This window comes from Chelonia mydas, chromosome 1 (genome assembly GCF_015237465.2).
Source record: "Chelonia mydas isolate rCheMyd1 chromosome 1, rCheMyd1.pri.v2, whole genome shotgun sequence".
NCBI lineage: Eukaryota > Metazoa > Chordata > Testudines > Cheloniidae > Chelonia > Chelonia mydas.
Genome location: NC_057849.1, coordinates 332,363,849 through 332,385,757, shown reverse-complemented (window position 1 = coordinate 332,385,757; position 21,909 = coordinate 332,363,849). Strand labels below are relative to the sequence as shown.

At 45.7% G+C, this 21,909-nt stretch overlaps 1 protein-coding gene across 11 annotated transcripts in view; it reads right to left on the bottom strand.

Moving 5' to 3' along the window:
* Nucleotides 1-21,909, bottom strand: part of FRMD4A (FERM domain containing 4A) — a 550,199-nt gene that overhangs the window by 169,859 nt on the left and 358,431 nt on the right. For all 11 annotated transcript variants that reach the window (XM_043552722.1, XM_043552728.1, XM_043552706.1 and 8 more), the window contains one exon: nt 19,323-19,388. In XM_043552722.1, the coding sequence (XP_043408657.1) occupies nt 19,323-19,388 (66 nt within the window). The remainder of the gene's footprint in view (nt 1-19,322; nt 19,389-21,909) is intronic.

Genomic DNA, 21,909 nt, shown 5'->3' with positions numbered 1-21,909 from the left:
TGGTTAAATATGGCCACTTTAATGGCAGAGGTGATTGCATGAGGGATATTGACAGGTGCACAGACATTAGAGTGACAAGCAGAGTCTGAATACAGATATTAGAGAAAGAGATTAGATCCATCCGTGGGTTCCAGCATGCCTTTCATCTGAACAACTCTCTTATACAGGAGAGGTCAGGAAAGGAATTTGAGAGCAGGATGAACACATGTCCTGTTTCTCAGAATGAGGTCATGCAAGATTTTTTTTTTTTTAAAGATGACCCAATTCTGAGCCAACAGTCAGCTCCTCTGTCCTGAAAATTAGGAGAGCTATCTTTGGGCATAAAAGCATCATGACATCCCACATCACAGCAAACAGAAAAAAATGCCACAGGGTTTTTTTCTGTACTTCTAGCAGGAAAGCATGAGGCTGGAAACTGTGTCTGCCCTGCTTTTTCTCTAGGCAGTGAGATGGCTGCAGTCAGCAAGCTAACATGTCCTTGGAGGAAAGGGGAGATTTGGAAAAATATATCACAAAAGAGAAAGACAAATTCATTTAGGGAACAGAACTTCCCAAGTCCTCCTAGTCAACTGTCATGAACAGGCAATTCCCCAAAATGAAGACAAAAGAACAGACAGGCAGCAAGCTAGAAATATTGCATGGGTCCAGGGAATGGATATTTATGTTGTTAGAGAGACTGTGTTTCGCTTCGCTTCCTAATAAAATACACCATATCTTGAGAGAAGCCTTTGATACACTCTCTTGGGTAAACTCAAAGGGTAATTTTCCACCAATTGAAAACAGGGATCATTCAGAGGCAGGAAATATGAAGGAACAGAGGGGTTGCTGATCAGATACAGAACCTTTTCTTTATTGGTTCTAATGCAGTTACATTCAGTGATGATCTGTAGTTGGATTACTCTTCTTAAGTCTATGCAAAATTAGTTAGTTGATAGTGTACTAGTGCTCACATCTCCTAAAACCCCCCCACCATCCCACACAACTGGCATCCTTGTTTTTCAATGTCAGGAGTGGTTCTAGCATTAAATAGACACAAAGGGCCTAATTTCTCCATTGTCTTGCACTCATCTCCTCATTTACACCTGAGCAAACTACACAACTCAGAATTGAAGCGTTTTCCATCCAATCTGCATAGGTGTAGATATGATACAAGGTGAAAAGCAATGGAGAAGCAGACCCAGAGACTGAAATAACCTTTCCCTTCTGGACCTAAGTCTCTCCACTTCATGGTTAAAACATTTGGGGCCTTGTTTGCCCTGGTTTAGTTAAACTGGAGCAAACTCCTGTTAGGATACTTATTTCAGTTTAACTTGAGCCTGTTCCCAGTTGCCATAAGTAGGCAGTGATAAGCCACTTTTAAACTGAAATAAATGTCCACGCAGGGAGGGGTGTGCATTGGTTTAACTAAACTGGTTTAAATGCACACCTTTAGGTAAATCAGTCAACATTACATGTAGATAAGCCCCAATTCTCCACTGCCCTGAACCTTGTAGAGACATTTCCACCAGCATAAAGCAAGGGCACAAAGTTATTTGACAGTGTTTGACAACCACTTTTTTATTTATTATTTGTATTGTGGTAGCATGTAGGAGTCCTAGTCATGGACCAAGTCCCCATTGTACTAGGCACTATACAAAGGTAGAACAAAGAGATAGTCTCTGCCCCACAGAGTTTACAGTCTGGCTCTCACATTGCACTGGCGTAAATGACTATTCCAGATGCCGCGCAATCCAGAACCAGCCCCATTCTCCGTCTATGCAGACACTATACATGCAAAGTCATGCCGCGTGGAGGATGCCATTTTGTAGCACACGTGTGAGGTTGTGCCTCCTGGGAGGATGCCATTTTGTTTCTGTATGTTGCCCATGGAGGTGCTGCACAACTACGTAGGCTGCCCACGTCACTGACAGGGTTGGACTACTCTGGGAATTTTTCTGTGCTGGTGCTGCCCATGCTGTTTCTGCACTGTGGACAAACAGAAAGCTTCAGTCCTCAGAGCTGTCAAACTGGCACCTTTTGTCTAAACTATATTCCCTAGAATTAAAAAAGAGAGAGAGAGCGAGCACGCCCACAGAAAACCTTTTTCTTTACACTGGGTAATATAGTCAGTCTGGCACCTGTCAGTCACACGTAACCTATTATTTCCACCTGTGCAAAAAGAAGGACGTAGTAATAGGAAATTCTCCAACATGAAAGACTGACTCAGATTGGAAGCACAAGTTCTATACTTTAGATTGAAACCTAATCTACCATGCTAGTTGATGTCAATTTCATCTGTCTTTCTACAGAGCTGCCCTTTCCTATATTATCCTGTATCTATTGAAAACACTAGCTAATATTTTTTAACTCAGTCCTACAGAACGTGCCACAGAAAATTTGCTATTTCCACTTTCACTGACTCCCAGCAGGCAGGTTCCCAAGCTGTTGTCCTGTGCTACATTTCCTCACTATTTTTAAATATATTTTTTATCTGATTTTCCTTCAGGGAAGCATGCCTAGTGGTTGCAACAGGAAACAGAGTCAGGAAACCCAGTGTCTAGTCCTGTGTCTGCCACGGACTGTGTGGCTGTGGATAAGTCACTTAATCTCTGTGTGCTTCAGCTTCTCTGTTTCTTAAAAAGAGATATGACTTGCCCTTCTTTGTAAAATACAGCAAGATCTTCAGATGAAAAGCACTGAGTAGGTGCAAAGCATTATTGTTATTTAAAAATAATAAGCAGATCCTGATTTCTATTGAGGGGAATATGAAGAGTTATTGAACAGACAATTGAATATTGCACCACTCAGTATTTACCCTGAGAGATGATAAATCCTGAAGTTCACTGAAAACATGCAGTCAATATGCTCTGTGTGTTTTTAATTGTACATACCTTCTGAATGGCTCCATCCAGAATACTTGGAAATCTCTCCATTACAGCTAGAAATTTCTAAAGGGTAATAACCAACATTCTAAAGGGAGATGAAGTTAGAAACTTACTTTGATTGGGAGCTATTTGGGGCCAAAGATTTTTAAAAATAAGTGCCTAATGTTAAGGCTCCTAAGGCCTTACTTAGACAATAAGGCTAATATTTTCAAAACCACCTAAGTGACTTAGGGATGCAAGCCCCATTTTCAAAAGTGATTATAAGAGCCAGATTTTGAAAGGTATTTAGGTGTCTAAAGGTACAGACAGGTATTTCTGGGATTTTTTAAAGTAAAATTTGTGCAAGTTAGGTATACAGGAACTTTTGAAAATCTCACTAGCCACCTCCCTGCATCTTTCTCCACTGAAATATCTTTTCAAATCTGGACTTTAGGCACTTGAGAGTTTAAATGGGACTTTTAGATTCCTAAGTCACTTTTGAGAATTTTACCCTAAGTTTATATTTTGACTTCAATGGGAGATGCTGGGTGCTTAGAACTTCAGTCATTTAGGGGCCTAAATACAAACTTTGGAGCCTAATTTTAGACACTCATTTTTGAAAATGTTGGCGTTTCTTTTTATTAAAAGTCTATACTTTAAAAGTCTATATATAAAAGCACCTAGCAGAATTATCACCTAGCGAGTAGTGCCTCTAAGCCAGTGATTTTCAATCTTTTTTCATTTGCGGACCCCTAAAACATTTCAAATGGAGGTACGGACCCCTTTGGAAATCTTAGACATAGTCTACAGACCCCCAGGGGTTCAGGGACCACAGGCTGAAAACCCCCAATCTAAGAACTATGGCTGTACAAATAATAAATAATAATAATAGCAAAACCTATTATTCAGCTCTGGTAAGTCAATCGAACAGGGATTGGCATGTCAGTAGTTCAGACACTGTAGTCTGTGAAGGGGCTGCTATCACAACTGTGAAGCATTTGGGTCTTCAGGCAGTGACAAGTCCTGCTAATTGTACCGTCGTCCTTGAGCCTTTTAGGGTTTCAGCAGCTTTTTTGAATAACTAAAGTAGAAACAATCCTTCATCTCTCTGCTCCCTGCAGACTGTGTCTTCTGTGTCAGGCATTTCTTCCGTGTAAATTCAACTGTGATCCCACCTACAAACCATTTTCAGCTGGAGGGGCAGCAAACACTCCAGAGGGCTGACCTGCAAAGTGAGTGAGTTAGACAAGTACTGGGGCCTGCAGGCAAAGGAGGCAGAGTTAGCACTCAGACCTGTAAAGCCCTATAGCCAGGAAGTAGAAATAGATAGAGAGCAAAATGAGGGGTTATAACCAAACCAACCACAGCCTCACACTTTACTGAGTTTGTTTTCATCTTGTCCCCTTTGTACTGTCCTGTTAGTCACTGTAGTTGCCCCAGAAAAGGGTCAGAATTGTGGTTGGGAGTGGAGATGGCCCTCAAGTGCCCTGTATCTTCAAAAGCATTCAGCCCATAACAATAAAATATTTAAGAGCCCTTGTCATATACTATCAAGTTAGCTCAGGCATGAACAACAGTTTCAATGAGCTCATCTGCAGCTGAGCCGGAGAGCAACAATAGAAAATTCCTGACTCATCATATGAGTGATTCCAACCAATCATGAGCCAAGCTGTTTTCTCTCCTATGTAACAGCATCCGTTAGGTGTTGGGCAGGTAATTATTCAAGTCAACTTTGTGTGTGCATATGGGTGTGCCTCGACCATGGTATGTTAATTAGCTGAAACACAACATGATTTTGGGAGCTAAACTCATCAATAGATGAATAGCAAATCCTCTGCTTTCCCCTCTCACCAACGCTGTGACTTTGGGATAAAATGGTGTCTTATTACCAAACCACCCCATGCTTTTAGTTTTGCAAATCAGAAACACAACCAGGTTAGGGAAATCCCAGAGCCCTCCATTTTTGCCCAATAGTAAGGCTGGTTGGAAAATTTCAACAATAAACAACAAAATCCACAGAATTTTTTTCTCCATTATTTGACCAGCTCCAAATCTTATCCCATCCCTCACATATTTGGCATGAATAAAAAAATATGCCTCCAGTTTATCTGCCTTCCAACAGCTCACAGATAGGTCCAAGGCCTATATTATTTAGAATGCAATTCATTGTGGACAATTAATAATGGGGATATTGATTATGAGGGACCTTTGAAACCGCATCTTCATTTTATTCCCAAGGAACAGAAGGATTGTTGTCCCCTGACATATTTATTGTTATGAGACTCAGCGGTTATCTATATGGGACCACTCTCCAAAGCTCCTAAACCTTACAGAATTATGATCATGTCATCCGAAATGCATGCAGTGCTCACTTATAGCAGATATATGTCAAAACAGGACAAGGCTAACGCACACAGGGACTGGTTCTCCATCTCGGTTTAAGTAGCTGCTGTGTTAAAAAAAGCCTACAGCTTGGAAAATTGGGAATGTATAATACTGAAACGCAGGGAAAGTCTGGACCCTATACATCTGACCCCCTCCAGTTAACGTCCTAAGACACAAACTGGTCTTTGTTGTCCATTTCTCTCTGCTGCAAGGTCAGCCATAAACTAGTGAGCTCATTTATCAGGGTCACTTGGCCCCCGAAGGGTTATTGCCCCCTGCCACCAGTAATTCCTCCTTCTACTAATTCTCCTCCTCTCCCCATTTCCTCCCCCTGGCAGTTCAGCAACAAGTCTGGAGCAATCAAGTTATCTCTGCTGGGTTTCATTAATTACTAGCCTAACATTTCTTAGTCGTAGTAGGTCTCATTTTGATACAGCTGCCTGCCTGGCATGACCTTTGTAAGCACACAGATAGTTTGCATGGCTCTTTGATAGCTCGCCACTCATTTATGTCCCCAGCTCATCTACTGCCCTGGCTCTGTGCCTCACATTTTACACCCTTTTCTAATCTGCCTGTCCACACTTACGTCCCTCTTATTCATTTCTGCCGTGCTGCTTACAGCAAACCCGGACAGCTGGCATAAAAAGGCCCATCCTGTTCACCTTCCCCTAACCTCGGTTTACTTGTCTGTTTCTGGACTCAGAGTGTGTGCTCTCCGAGGCAGGGAGGGTCCCTTCTGGGGTGTCTGCAAAAGACCTCGCTCACAGAGGGCCCTACTACAGACAAACAAGCAACAGCCATTACCCACAGAAATGCTAGCATGGGAGCCTGACAAGCAACCTGCAGCCCCACTGCTGGCGGTCCGGCCTGCGGCACTCTGAAGATCAAGCCTGATCAGGTTTGCTGCCCTATGAATTTCTTACAGAAGTTCCAGGCCTGATCCTCAGATGAGGAAAGTCAGCCTAGTTCCACTGACTTCACTGGAATGAGGCCAGTTCACACCAGCTGAGATGTGGCCCAGAGTCCCTGAGCCCTGTCAGAGATTTCCCCCAAGAGGTTCTCTTTTCTAGTCCCTCCCCGCCCTGACCACCCTGTCAGCTTTATCTTTGCAACCGCTTCATTTCTCTCTGAATGGCTGCGCTTGCCTGTCTCCTTGCCACACGCACTTCAAGCTGCCTTTGTATCCTCCCAGCCACTTATCATCTGAATTGCTCGGTCCCATTTTTCACTTCTGCCCTTGCTTCAGTCCTTGGCGCCCTATTTCGCCTCTTCATTGCTTTGGTTTCCCTTTGAATCCTTCCATTCCAGCTGCAGCTTCATTCTGCCCTCACATTATTCCACTTCATTTGCCCTTCAGTCACTCTTCTCCCCTCTATGCCGAGCCACCCAGTGCAGGGTCCCCTGCTGTCTGTGCCCCTATTTCAGCACTCAGCAGTCTCGGTCTTTGCATAGCTTTTGTATTCTAACATTCTGTCATGTGGCTTAATTTCTCTCCCTTTAAGATAACTCTGACCCTCTTTCTGTTCATACTGCTGCATTTCAAAATCCTCCAGAGCTTTCTCTTTAGATTTTCAAAGCTCGACTTCAAAATACCAGCAAGATCCTAAAGTTTAGCCATTTCATGGCTGTCCTTCTGCCTTTTGGGTTTTCTCCAAATATTTTACACATTAAACCATCTTAGGAAAGGTTTCAGAGTAACAGCCGTGTTAGTCTGTATTCGCAAAAAGAAAGGAAGACTTGTGGCACCTTAGAGACTAACCAATTTATGCTCAAATAAATTGGTTAGTCTCTAAGGTGCCATCTTAGGAAACCAGCACTGATGTTCTTGCTGCTTCTCCTGAACTGAATACTGGCCCTGCACTGGTACAAAAGGGAAGCAAGAGGGTGCAAAGATTCCTCACCCTTCCCTGGTGCTAATAATGCCATTAAAGAGATTAGTCCCTGCTAGCACCCCCGCATCGTGAAGGTGTCTGAAAGGAAAGAAGGGGCAGGGCAGTGGCATAGGGGTGGCTAGGTGCAAAGCCAGGAGTATTCTGCAAGCTCGTCAAAGGTAGTAGAGACTGCTCTGATGCAAGGACCCTGGGAGCTCCCAGGAAGAATTGCGTCTAACTCAGTTGGTGGGGAGCAGGGCTCCAGTGGCCAAGAAGCCCCTTTGAACACCTCTCCAGATAGCTTGAAGGATGCAGAGCAGAATCTTGTCCCCCAGTTTGGTTTCAAAACGGAGTCATGCAAAATATTCCACAACGAAACTCAAAATCACATGAAACTCGTCCAGTTTGCATTTCATTACAGATCTGAGCCTCAGTGTAGGGTGACTGCACAGGTCTGTGACTCCACACTGATGTATGGTTTCATAGTGGACTGGAATGAACCAAAGCGATGGACCCCCAACATTCCTTAATGTGGTGTGTGTTCAGCAATCTAGCTCAAATTTTCCAAATGTCCACTGGGCCTGATTCTGGTCTCACTGATGTGACGGCCAGAAGCTGGGACTGGATAACAGGGGATGGATCACCCAATAATTGCCCTGTTCTGTTCATTCTCTGAAGCATCTGGCACTGGCCATTGTTGGCAGACAGGATACTGGGCTAGATGGACAACTTGTCTGATCCAGTACTGCCGTTCTTATGGTGTGAATCTGGACTCATTACTGATATCAGCAGAGCTACACCACATCCAAGTGGTGTAGGTGAGCATAGAATCAGGCTCCTTCTGGCTCTAAAACGGGCCAAAGCAAAACCCCAGATTGTCCTTCTGTCCTTTGGGTTTTCTGAGAAGATTTTACACATTAAACCAACATAGGGAACTGGCATTCATGTTCTGGCTCCTTCTCCAGAGCTGAATACTGTACCAATGCAGGGCCTGGCCAGAAGTTCAGGTGGTCTAGATCCTGAACCAAATTCATATTTGGCAGTTTGAGTAATTTCTGCTGAGTGCAAGGATTTCCAAGCAGGTCAGTCCACCTTGGACCAGCGTGCCCTCTGTTTTTCCACCAGCTCTTCCTCTTGTGGGAGATTTTTTGGTCCAGTTTGTTTGCACACTGGACACTGAGCTCAATTTGTTTTAACTGTGATTTATCCTGCACAGCAACCCCACTGCTGCTGTGAGATGGGTGGGATAGAAACAAATAACCTATAAACCACTGCTGAAGAGTAACTAGAGCTTCTGCACACATGGTGCCTGCGTTAACAGCTAGGGACACATTCTGGTCACCATTGTGCAGGTGTCCTGGGGCGGGGTTGGAAGACAGATTGCAGGGAGCCTCTTTCTACCACAACTCAGCTGTGCAGGAGGATATTGATGCTATTGGGCCATGTGTGTGAGAGGGAGCGGCACACCTAGCAGAGCTCCCTGGACCTGATGATGTGGCCAGACGGTTTGGGGTGTAATCCGGGTTGCATCCCCTGTGCAACTGCTACCACCTAAAAGCGGCCCCAGGAGAAGCACACACTACGGCAGTAGTAAAGAGCAGTGATGGCGTGGTAAAAAAAAAAAAAAAAAGAAAAGAGATGGCTAAACTAAAGTAACCTAAATACCCTATTCCCCAAATGAGAAATGGGTAAGCGCTGTTTACCCAGGTTCACCCTTGATTCCCTGCTGGTCCGGGGTGTTTGTCAATACATGTCCCCGCGGCAATTCACGTGCCACTGCCCTTGCTAGCGAGGCCACTCACAGCGCCATGTCTTGGGGACTATATGCCTTGTTCTCCTTCCCCGTACCCCCTCATCACTTCAGCGGAGCCACTCCCGATTTACACCTGCTTGAGAGAGAGGAGACTCAGGCCTTGCCTCTCAGCCCCCACCAGCCAGCTGACCTGGCTGTAACACAGAGTCAGAATTTAGCCCTGTATATCATTGCTCCAGGAGAGCACTGTGCGAACATCGGGGCAGTGCCAGTAGCCGCCATGGGCTGGGGAGGGGCATGCCATACTCACATTTTCGCTGTCAGATTTCTCAGCTCACACCCCTGTGCTTGGGCCCGGGTAGCCGACTTCTGGGACGTTTAAATCACTGGCTTAGGAACACTGTAGGGAATCGTGGAGACTGCTTCGCTGCGTGAGGACAGTTACTGTGATTCATCCTTCCCATTTGCGGCCAAGGCAGCGGGGTGCTGAAGCTGTAGCAGCCTCGAAGCTGGTTCCTTTAAAGGGCCACTGACACTTTGACTCAGAATGTAGAATAACACCATAAAATGGGAAAATAAGGGGGTGTGCATGGGCAAACGCATGAAATTCAATTTAAAGAGAGGAACTGTGGCCCAGGAGACTAGGAACCACTTCTGTTTTATCTGTGAGACTTTGGACAAGTCACTTAACCCATTCCGTGACTCAGCTGACCCCTCTGTGAGGCTAAACTGATGTTTGCAAAGCTCTTAGCGCTCACATGAAAGCCTCTATACACAGTGAGGCATATTCTGCCCTGAGTAAGGCAGGTGTCATCCTCAGGGACTTAGTGGGTTTGTGCAGTCCGAACTCATACCAGTCTGATTAAAGACTGTGCCAATTTCCCCCCTACAGACCCAGATAAAACTGTTGAGAAATTAAACACAATGCTACAGTCTATCATGAGCTCACACTGGCAAATCCCATTTAATTGGAACTCCATGGCCAGGAGGCAATGCTGAAAGGATTACAGGCAACACAAACATCCTTTGGGAGAAGTTTCATTTGCTGGACATTTTTTTCTCTCTCTTATCACTGTGAGTGAAGTTAGTGCTCACAGAAGATGCCAGACCCACAGCCCTAGATATTTAAGCCCTCTGTTTATCCATAGAGCAGGAAAAGTATTACACAGCCAACACGCCTGGCTGAGTCTACTTCTGGAGGAACTGTCTGGTGAAGTGAAAAGTCAGCTCAGTTTCGCCTTCTCGACCGTGGGCCCCTCTCTGCTAGAACTACCAACTGTGGAGGTAGCTTGGTGATGTGAACATTCATCCCATGGAAATAAGCTCTAACCACCTCTCACATCAGAGGGCTCAAACATCCATCCATTGGCTCACAACTTTTAGCCTTTTACAACTTGGGCTGGCTTTGAATGGGTACCTAGAAAGTAGCTGCTGTTTATCTAGCACCAAAACACGCTGGGCACTTCATAGACAAGCCCACCAGGCCAGAGGATTCCAAATCTAAAGTCAGTGCACAGATGGACAAGTGCACAGATGGTATAAGAGCAAAGGGGCTGAGCGGGAAGTTTTGCACACACTTTGTTTACTTTGAGAGTGCGCGCCTGTGTGTGTCTGTGTCGTTAACACTTCTGTGGGTGGAGTTTAGAAATGAAATGCACCATATATCCCATTATCAAATCTATGAGCCTTCCAGTCCCTGTAGTTTGCGTCTGCTGTAAACACTGGCTGAGCTCTGCATCTGGAAACTATTCTTCCAAAGAGAAAGAATTAGTGCCTTAACACTTTAAGATGACAATTCTTTGAGCTGAAGTCAGATAATGGGAACAGACATCCATGGCAGAAGTGAAGACAACAGCAGTCAGTACTTGTGATTCAACTCTCATACAAAAAGCTGTATTTATGAACCCAACATGAAAAGAAGCAAAATGTCAATTACATAAAACCTTAAATAAAGGAACGCAAATAAAATTTGTGAGGCAAACCTTTCATGTGCAATGGGCAAAGGGTACACAGCAGAATAGAAACAGTAAATAACTAATGCAAAACAAGGCCGAGAAAGGGGAATGATTTGTATAAACCCATTATCCACAAGTAAGAAAGAAGATTCACTCACTGGAAAGGATTAACTGGATAAAGCCAAACATTTCCCTAAAAAACTTGCATTATAAACCTCAACACACTTCAAACAGAAATGGAACTGTGAAAGAATTCAAATGTAAGGAAGATGCTAGGAGCCAGGCTCTGTTGCTTCTCCGAAAGAAAACGCGGTCAAAAAAAATCTTATGTAAACTCACCGCACGCAACAGAACATCAACAGGCGTTTATCAAATGAAACACATACCAAATGCAACTCCTTTCCATAATCCCAAATCCAGCAGGCTTTGGATTTCAGAGCCCCAGGAAGAGATTTTCATGCGATGATACTCTGCCTGGTTTATGATTAGAGCTTCTCATTTTTGCTACTTATCTGTCAAAACATTTTTTTGGTTTCTTTATCCCCAAAGCCCATGTTTCTGCTTTTTCTTTGTGCTGCTGTAAATAAAGCTCTGTGGCCACTAAAGTTGGGACAAAAACTGCAAAAACAACACAAAAGTACCTCAGGGTCACTAGTTTAAATAAAAACAGCACATTTGGCATGGTGGTATTTACAACCTTACTTTGCTTAAGAGCCTTCTTCACACAACGCATAGTCCACCTGTGGAACTCATTGCCAGGGGATGTTGTGAAGGCCAAAAGTATAACTGGGTTCAAAAAAGAATTGGATAAGTTCATGGAGGATAGGTGCATCAATGGCTATTAGTCAAGTTGGTCAGGGACGTAACCCCATGTACTGGGTGTCCCTAAACCTCTGACTGCTAGAACCTGGAACTGGACGACAGAGGATCGATCACTCGATAAATTGCCCTGTTCTGTTCACTCCCTCTGAAGCATCTGGTACCAGCCACTGTCGAAAGACAGAATACTGGGCTAGATGGACCACTGGTCTGACCCAGTTTGGCTATTCCTGTCTTCTTATGTTCTTAACCTCTTGATTCATTTTCTGCCAACATTGACAGGATTCAATTTTAGTTCACAGGAATGTTTGCAGAATATGTTGTGAACATTCTCTTTGGGGAAGGCACGATCTTTGTGTTCTGGGTAACATAGATAATAAATAATAATAATCTGTATCTGCATACATTCTCCCATTGGAGATGATCGCGGGATCAGCTTGAGAAGTATTTGAGGCTTTGGCAGTCCAATCAGGGTTCTGAAACATCACCACATGACTTTGGTGAGCTATCACACAGAGCTAAGGTCAAATACTCAAAGCAACAGTTGTGGCAAATTTCTCCCCTCCCTCCTTGGGCTGAGGTATAGGCCCATAAACCATGTGTTGACAGACTTTGGACAACTAATTCATAAGACTCCAAGTCGGATCACAACTAATTCACAACATAAAAAGAGGATAAATTTGTCCAGTAAATTCCTTTTAACAAATCATTCACCCCGTTCTAAAGGCCACCACTGCTTTCAGCCAACCGCAGGGGCATGGCTTTAGGAACAGACCTCACTTTGGCTCCAAAATGGCACCCAGCTATCCAGTTTCCCTAGTTTGGCTGTAGGCACTTGGACAGCCCTGACATCTATTGCATCCAGCACGGAAGTAGTACATATCCTCCTAGGCATATCTGACCCCATTTCCCTCCCCAGATACATACAGTCTCCCTCCCTTCAAGCTGCAAGTTCCCCAAAGCCTTCTGTAACAAGGGCAAGTGACACAGCAGTGCTGCTAAGAGACTGTTCTTTGTTTCCTAGCCCCAATTATATGACACAGTTACAAAAAGACTAATACCTCCATTGATGTGGCAGAAGTCTGTCTCTCCACTGATTCGGGTGACCACTGTTAGACTGTCACACGACAGTGACTGCTTGTCCTATGTAGCAACAACAATTGCTAGGTAGAGGCAAAGCTTCCATCAGAGCTAGTGTTGCTGTGGAAGGCTCAAATTTCCATACAGGATTCACCATGGTTTGGGCCCTACCAAATTCACGGTCCACTTTTGTCAATTTCATGGTCATAGGATTTAAAAAATCATAAATTTCATGATTTCAACTATTTAAATCTGAAATTCCTGGTGTTGTAATTATAGGGGTCCTGATCTAAAAAGGAGTTGGGAGCGGGGGGGAAGGGGTCGCAAGGTTATTGTAAGGGGGGACTGTGGTACTGCTACCCTTACTTCTGCGCAGCTGCTGGTGGTGGTGATGCCTTCAGAGCTGGAGAGCAGCGGCTGCTGGCTGGGAGCCCAGATCTGAAGGTAGAGCCACTGCCAGCAGCAGCGCAGAAGTAAGGATGGCATGGTATGGTATTGACACCCTTACTTCTGCGCTGCTGCCTGCAGAGCTGGGCCCTCAGTCAGCAGCCGCCACTCTCCAGCCGCCCAGCTCTGAAGGCAGCAGCGCAGAAGTAAGGGTGCATGGTATGGGATTGGCCATCCTTACTTCTGCACTGCTGCTGGCGGGGTGCTGCCTTCAGAACTGGGCACCTGGCAAACAGCCGCCGCTCTCCAGCTGCTCAGCTCCGAAGGCAGTACAGAAGTATGGGTGGCAATATCACGAGCTCCCTAAAATAACCTTGTGATGCCCCTGCAACTCCCTTTTGGGCCAGGACCCCCAATTTGAGAAACACTGGTCTCCGCTGTGAAGTCTGTTATAGTATAGGGTAAAAGCATACAAAAGGCCAGATTTCACGGGGGGGAGACCAGATTTCACGTTTTTTCATGGCCGTGAATTTGGTAGGACCCTAACCATGGTTAAAGCCAACAGTATTGCCATTCAGGCTGCTAGGTACCAGTGCTGGGGTGGATGAGTCTTTTTCATCAGATGCAAACATATAGCAGTTAATCCTCAGTTTAAACTCTGGTGTAGGGTTACCCAGAAGTAAATATTGCTTCCAAGTGGCATCCAGAAACCCTAGATATGATGCAGAGAGCACTGTATTTAAACATTGTATTGGACACACAGCTGTTCAGCTCAGCTATGGAATAATAGCAATACTTAAAATTTACATGATCTTTTTTATCCAAGGATCTCCAAGCAATTGCCAACCAACAAGGGCCAGATTTTGATTCCCTTACTCACACTGAGTACCTGAGTACTTTAGTAATCTCACTGGAAACAATGGGACTAAGGAAGGAGCAATGTGCTACTCAGTCAGAGTAAGGGTCTCACAATCTAGCCCCAAATAATTAAGCCTCAAGACCCCTGTGAGACAGGTAGTATTACCCCCATTTTATAGACAGACAAATGTAAAGGGAAGTCTTGTCCAAGTCTACAAAGAAAGCCAGTGGCAGAGGTAAGAATTGATCCCTGCTTCCCAGCTCCCTGCTCTCGCTAAAAGCAACCTGTTTTCTACATCCCTTTATGAATATGATGTGCCAAATAATTAGGAAAATGCTAGAGAACTGGAACTAAAGTAGAAGATTCTTTGAGATCACCAGATGAAAGGGGCTATATAAGCCCCAAAGTCTTATTCACAGAGCTGGGTGAACTATCTGCAAAGATCAGCTATAAAGCAAATGTAATCCCTTTTTTCAGTCATTAATTTTCCATGATAAGATGTCTCACTTTACAAACTGGCATGTTATTCGAAAATATCCAATGGATGGTTTTGCATGGCCCAAACCCAGCCAATGGGTCACCAGCAAACTATTTACTCTGATTGACTGTGTTATTTGCATCAAGTGATGATTATTGGTCATTGCCATTCAAACTCTGTGAGCAATCACTTCAGTCACATGGTGTTGTTTCTGCTTTTTGATTCAATGACTCCACAATTTACCAAAAGTTTCAAGATGGCCTCCTGAACATTCACACATGCACCATGACACTTTCTCCTTCTGTAAGACATGACACTTTCTCCTTCCGTAAACTTTCTTGTAAACAAAATGTTACTGATACACAGCAAATAAACAGAGTCGCCAATACAGTACTGCCAAAGCAAATCCATCAATGTTCTTCCCTGGTACACTCCTGCATACTTTCCTGAAATATACCTCTAGCTGTAATTATTAAAATTGCGAACAGTGCCTCGTTAGAGCTGTTTGCAATATTCACATACATTTGTTTTTCTAGAGCAGGGGTCTCAAACTTGCGGCCTGCAGGCCATCTGCAGCCCGCAAATCTCCCCAATGTGGCCCACAGGGCTCCAGCAGTTTTGGGGCCGGGTCTCTCCCTTGGCCCCACCTGCGGCCCCAGGCACTCCCCCGACAGGTGGTTTAAAATGGCCCGGGGCCCCGGCAGCACAGCAGAGCTGAGCGACATCTGCCTGCTCGCTCCAGTGGCTGCCAGCCCCTCCCTGCAGCCCCGGGGCAGGGCGGGGCTGTGCCTCCGCCCCAAGCACCCCTGTGGTCAATGGGAATCTGCAGGGATGGTGCCTGGGGGCAGCAGCGTGTGGAGGCCCCCCGGCCCGCCCCGCCTTGGAGCCCCAGGTAAGCGCCCCACCACCCGACCGCCTCCCAGAGCCTGCACCCCCACCCCCTTCCTGCTCCCAAACTCTCTCCCAGAGCCTGCAGCCCCTCCCCACACACCCCCTCCCACCCTCAAACTCCCTCACAGAGCCTGCACCCCCTTCCCACACACCCCAGCCCACAAAAGCCCTCCCAGAGCCTGCACCCCTCTCCTCTCCTCCCTCCCAGAGCCTGCAACCCCACCCCCTCCTCCTGCATCCCTACCCCCTGCCCCAGCCCAGAGCCTGCACCCAGCACCCAAACTCCATCCCAAAGCTTGCACCCCCAGACCCTCTCCCCCACCCAAACGCCCTCCCAAAGCCCAACCTCTCACCCCTTCTTCACCCAAACTCCCTCCCAGAGCCTGCACCCCAATCCCCTACTCCAGACCTCCCCCCCCACCCAAACTCCCTCCCAGAGCCTTAGGCAGGTGGGGGGTGGAGTTTTTTTGGGGGGCAGAGTTTTGGGGGGTGGATTCTGGGTGGCATGGGTGACATTATTGACCCACTGGGAGGATTTGAGGACTGGCACTGGCCCCTGGGTAAAATTTCCAGAAGCACCTGAGGGTATGTCTACACAGCCTGCCCAGGTTGAAAGACCTGGGTTTGTGGGGCTTGTGTTAGTGCTCTAAAACTAGCTGTGCGGACAGCACTTCAAAGATGTGGACTGGGCTAGAGCTCAGGCTCTGAGGCCCGCCCCCGCCCCCTCCCTAGGCTTCAGAGCCTGAACTGAAGCCCGAATTGCAACGTCAAAGTGCTGCCTACAGAGCTCTTTCTAGAGCGCTAGCACAAGCCCGCAAATCCACGCCTGTCAATGCAGGCTCGGAGACTTGCTGTCATGGACTGCCTGCCGCAGGCTGTATAGATGTACCCCTAAGTGATTTAGGAACCCAAGACCCAATTTCACAAGTGACTTAGCTGCTTAGGATCCTAACGCTCACCGAAAGACAATGGGATATAGGCTCCTTAGGTGCGTTTGAAAATTTTACCCTTTATTTTTTGTTCCCTACAATTTTTGAACAACCGTCCAGAGTCACCTACAAATCAGTGCTGAAATGCATTTCCTGTGATTCAAACTGGTTTGAAAAGTCCCCATTCATCTTCTCCCTGTTTGCTATAGCGAAGCAAACACTCATCCTGCCCACCCCAAGCTTATCAGCTGCCGGACATTAATTTGAGTGCTATGGGAAGTTTCATTTCCTGTTTCTAGTGCCGCTTGAAACGAGGCTAGCAGCATTTGTAAGAAGAAAGTCATTTTTCTAATTCTTATTAACGCTTTGGAGAGCTCCAGGACAGGTCAGAATTTCCAGAGGGCTCAGAAGCTGCAATCAGGTCCCGATTTTCAAGAAAGCTCAGGTCCCGATTTAGGCAGCTAAATAAGTAGCCAGATTTTTCACAAGAACTTAGCACCCAGCAGCTTGTATTGGGAACATTTTTGTCAGACTCTTCCAGTTTGGGGATTAAAAAACAGAAAACATTTATAAAAAAAACACCACCACCAAAATGGTTTTGAAAAAAAACAAACTTTTTTTTTGGTTTCTGGTTTTTCAATGGGAAACTAACGTTTTCATGGGAAATTTTGATGAAAGAAATCACGTTTTTAAAAATTTCCTGTGGAAAATAACTTGCCTTTTCCTACCAGTTTGATTCTTTTGAAAGAGCTACCCCTAACTGTGGGTGTTGAACATTTTTGAAAGTCTGGTTCAGTTTCTGTCTCTCTGTAGCTATAGACTGGTATAGCTTCCTGTCCAAGAAATGGGCGTATTAGTGGAAATACGTTACATTTTAAAATGAATTCATTCTAGTCAATGAATGAATTCTACAAACTGAGCTAGTGGATCTATGTAAATTAGGGAAATCCTACCATGGCCTACACATCATACACCTGTATGCCTGGATATTAAGAGTGTGGAGATGAAGAACATCTTGTCGGGTATCAATTTGTTATGTGTGCTACTGTACCTTAAAGAGATGATGCGTTTAGGCACTGATCCTGCCCAGTGTAGGTGGGGAGCATTACACATGTAAGTGAAAGGTAAAATAGTGCTAAACAGGAAAGGAAGAGAAGGGGAACCCAGCCCTGTATTAATGAGAGCTGTGCTAAATGGCTACCAAATTATTCCTGCTGAGTAGCGAGTGCATGGCCTATACCTCAGCCATTCATTGCATGAGGAGGATCAAAGGTACGCACAGATTTCCTCAGACATTCCTGCCACTCTCTGCCCACCCCCGGCCAATTTCATTACTCTGGGTAAGAGGACAGGTGTATGAGGAGGTGGGGCCGGAAGCTTATTCCCATTCAGTGTGGAGGCCATGTGCCCACATGTCACCTCCTCCACTCAGACGACTGCTATAGGCCGATCACCTCACCCAGCCTCCCGTGACCTGCTCAAGGACTTGCGGGACCAGGACCTTAGTCAGTAAGCAGTGAGGAGAAGAACCCAGAGAGTTCCTAGCAGACGCAATAATCACTGCAGCAGGTGGGTGCACACATGCTCTGTTAGTAACATCACATCACTTCATTAGCATTAGGATCTAGACCCTAGAGGCTGCTGGCCCGTCCCCTCAGCCCAGCAAGGAGTGACACCATGCCCAGGGTCTGGGTCAGGCCCCTTTCCCAGGATTTCAGCTGTACTTCTTCCACATCAAACTAGCACAGCGCATCAATCATCCCTTCCCCCAGCCTGGGGTCTTTTACAGAGGTGTCCGTCTGTCTATTCCAGTCTGTTTATTCTACTCCACAGGCTGCCTGCCTGAGAGTCATGCCGTGCTCCGGGGCCTCCTGCAGGAGCCAGCCTGCTTCAGTAGCAGTCTCCCCTTGACCCGAAGGTGTGTGACAGGTCAAACCTGGGACCTTACTGTGACTGGCAGGAAACGCTCCCTTTCCTAGGACATGTGGCATGGACCGTCAGCTCCTGCTTTTCTAGGAGGAGCTCAATCCTGACTGACGATGTACCTTCAGAATCCCCAAGCATACAGAGTGAAGTATCTGTACTAAGAACCTACCTCCCACGGGCCCTCACAGGTCTTACGCAGTTACGGCAAGCTATCCCAGAGATTTCCAACCCACTGCTGAGTGACCTCTCATCAAGCTGCAGGGGTTAGTTTGGGGGTCAGATTATACATTTTGAGGGGCAGGGGTGATGCTTCGTATGGTGCCGTGTACAATACAACTCTGATCCTGACTGGGACCTCAGAGTGGTTACTCTACCACAGTACACATGGTACAGAGGAAGGAGAAAAAGTAGCCACAGGTTTAAAACAGACACATATCCAGGAGACGTAAGTTCAAATCCCAGCAATCAGAAGAATGAAATAGCTACAGTTGGACTGCACACATGTTCAAGGTATATTCATGAATCCTACTAGGTACATTCTGAAATATCGCCAAAGATAAATCACCTCTTACATTTCCATATGTTGCCTTTTATCCTGAAGCATGTACTATCAACCTACACTGACATGCAAACTACATATGTGTGAGTCACTTCACCCATGACTGAAGCACCGCCATCTCCGACAGCAGTTTAACATCACCCAGCGATGATTTCAGAATCGAAGAACAGCGTGCGTGCAACTGACACTGCAGAGAGAATTTTAGGTAGGCAGAATGTTGTTCCTGGAGCTGAAATTTGGCCAGGACATGATGGTTAACGTCTCAGAAGGTGTCATGGGATTATTAAGGACCACAAGCGACCCTGACAGTGTGGCCCCAGCTCCATTTTGGAGCACTGGTCCTGCTCTGACACAGAGTGAGGAGTGCCAGCTAATGAATCACTGCCAGCACTTCCTGCAGCACCCTGGAGGTCTCCCATTCTCTAAAGTCTTGACCCAGGTTGATGCTGCTTAGCTTGCAAGATCCAAGAGGATCCCAGCACAAAGTACCCGAATAGCAGAGAGCTTGCTACAAGCCCAATTTACTTCATATGGCGCAGAATTCAGAGTTGTGGCAAATGCTGCTATCAGTGGATATAATTTATTACCTGCACAAGAAGTTCCAGCTTCCTGTCATCGAGGAGGTGCACTTGACATCGGCGGCCCTCCGTCATCTGCAAGAGAGAAGCAAACTATGTTTCAGGGTGCTTCATTTACAGGCTTGGCAAACATCGAGAGCTGCCGCTAAAGCACTGCAGGCATGCTCCCTTGAAGCCCTGTCCCAGCAAAGGGTTTCATTCCTTGTTTTCCCTTCCCTGGCACCAGGAAAAGAAAAGGTTGCATGAGACAAAGAAATAACACCCTTCCAACTTTCACTGCACAGCGCGGCTTTGACTCAGCTACAGAGAGCGGATCGCTCCAGCGTTGAAAATGAGGCCAAGGTGCGGAGTGAACGAGACCGCTAGTCCTGCACCGACTACGAGAAACAGCCCAGACGTTTCATACGTCTGCCCCCGTCTTTGGTGCTTTGCTTGGCCAATAGGCAGTGCCAGGGGAAACTTCTGTACAAGTTACAAGGAAGTGGTTGATGCATCATAGCAAAGATTCAACCATAGCTGAAATAGTTTAAAGGCTGGCAGGTCAAGTTCTTCCATGGTGTAACTCTACTGAATTCACTGGCGTTACATCAGGGATAAATTTGGCCCTGGATCTTTCCCACCTGCGCTCATCCACACTAGAAAGTTGCACCAGTTTACCTACACCGGTGTATAATTAAACTGGTACTACACCCCCAATGTGGACACAGCTATATTGATTTAAAGGTGCTTTATACAAGTACAGCTATTCCAGCTATTCACAGACATAATTATACCACTAAAATTTAAGTTTCAGAGTGGTAGCCGTATTAGTCTGTATCAGCAAAAACAATGAGGAGTCCTTGTGGCACCTTAGAGATGAACAAATGTATTTGGGCATAAGCTTTCGTGGGCTATAACCCACTTCATCAGATGCATTGAGGGAAAAATACAGGAAGCAGGTATATATTTTACAGCACATGAAAAGATGGAAGTTGCCTTACGAAGTGGGAGGTCAGTGCTAACGAGGCTAATTCAATTAAGGGGGAAGTGGCCTATTCTCAACAGTTGACAAGAAGGGGTGAATATCAAAGAGGAAAATTACTATTGTAGTGCTAACGAGGCCAATGCAATCAAGGTGGATGTCGCCCATTTCCACCAGTTGACAAGAAGGTGTGCATATCAGCAGAGGGAAAATTTACTTTTTGTAGTGACCCATTTAAAACGTAAGTGTAGACCAGGCCTCTTCCAAACTCATGTAGACTGTGGTTGCATTGAAATGCATGAGAGTACTTCCATGGAGTCAGGGAAGTTTCTCCATGGTCAGCCGGGAGTTTTACAGAGTGCCCCTATGGACAAGCCACTATGACCAAACGTGTGCGATCTCTATGCACTGTTAGGCATTCAGAATCCGATTCAGCAAAGCACTGAAATAAATGCATAACTTTAAACATGTGAATAGTCCTATTGGCTGTCAGGGGGATTTGTGTCTAAGTCATGTAGGGGCTTTTGAAACTTCCAGTCCTGTATTATACAGACACTCCCAGGGAGTAAGGCAGTAGCTTCGTTACTCCCTTTAAAGTCAATGCAAGTCGTACAGGGAAAGCCCCATAGCAGCACTTTCAAAGTTGACTTTTTAAGGGTAATGCAGAATTAAGAATATTCTTATCTTAAGGCCAAGGCAGATTTCTGTGTATTGAGAGGATTCTATACACAATTCAATAACATTTCGTGCCCTGACAAGCTCTGTAGGTGTTGCCGAAACAGAATCCTCAAATATCTGCCAGAGTGAGCTACAATCTCCCCAGGATGCATTCTTCACTGTGCATCTGGGGTCTTATACCTGGAAAGCAGATACTTCCTCCAGGACTAGCTCAGCTCTACGTATGGGAGATAGCAGAGCTCACTAAGTTCAGAGGCCTTCTTTTAGAGAACCAAAGCAACCAGGATACTTGAGCCCAATGGGTTAAGCAAGGACAGCTTTGCCTTTAGATCTGAGTTATCAGGATTCAATGGGTTTAAAACCACACCCTACTCCAATTTCACAGAGCACTCTGTGACATTAAACTCCTAAAGGTGAGCTTTATAATCGGCAATATTAATCAAAGGCACCTTTTCTTTTCAGTTACCACCAACCCAGGAGATTTATCACCCCGGGCATGTACAAACATCACTCAAAACCCTGCAGGCTTTGTCTGTGTTGCTAGTTATACCAGAACATCTTTTGAATACCAACAATGCTAACTAATTCCCGTTTCTTAGGCACAATTGGAGCTCTGGCATCCAACCCAAAGACAATCCTTTGTAAAACAAGACTTTTCATAAATGTTAATTGGTTACCGCCATGGCTACAAACGGTCTTGCTACAAGATATTTCTCTGGTAAGTAATGGCATGCAAAATATTGCTCTACATTGGTTATGTTGCTTGGTGAGTGAGATGTGCATTATAAACCCTGTTGGTATTTAAATGGTTTTCAACTCAGCTGTAAAGATGTGCTCTAGGCTTGCCATCTAAGGCCTCAGAAAAGAAGGAAATGTGTGTGTCCCCACTTTTTCCCCATAGATCTCAGAGTGCCTTATGTAGTATTCCTGAGCAAGCAGGGACTCTCAGGTTTTACT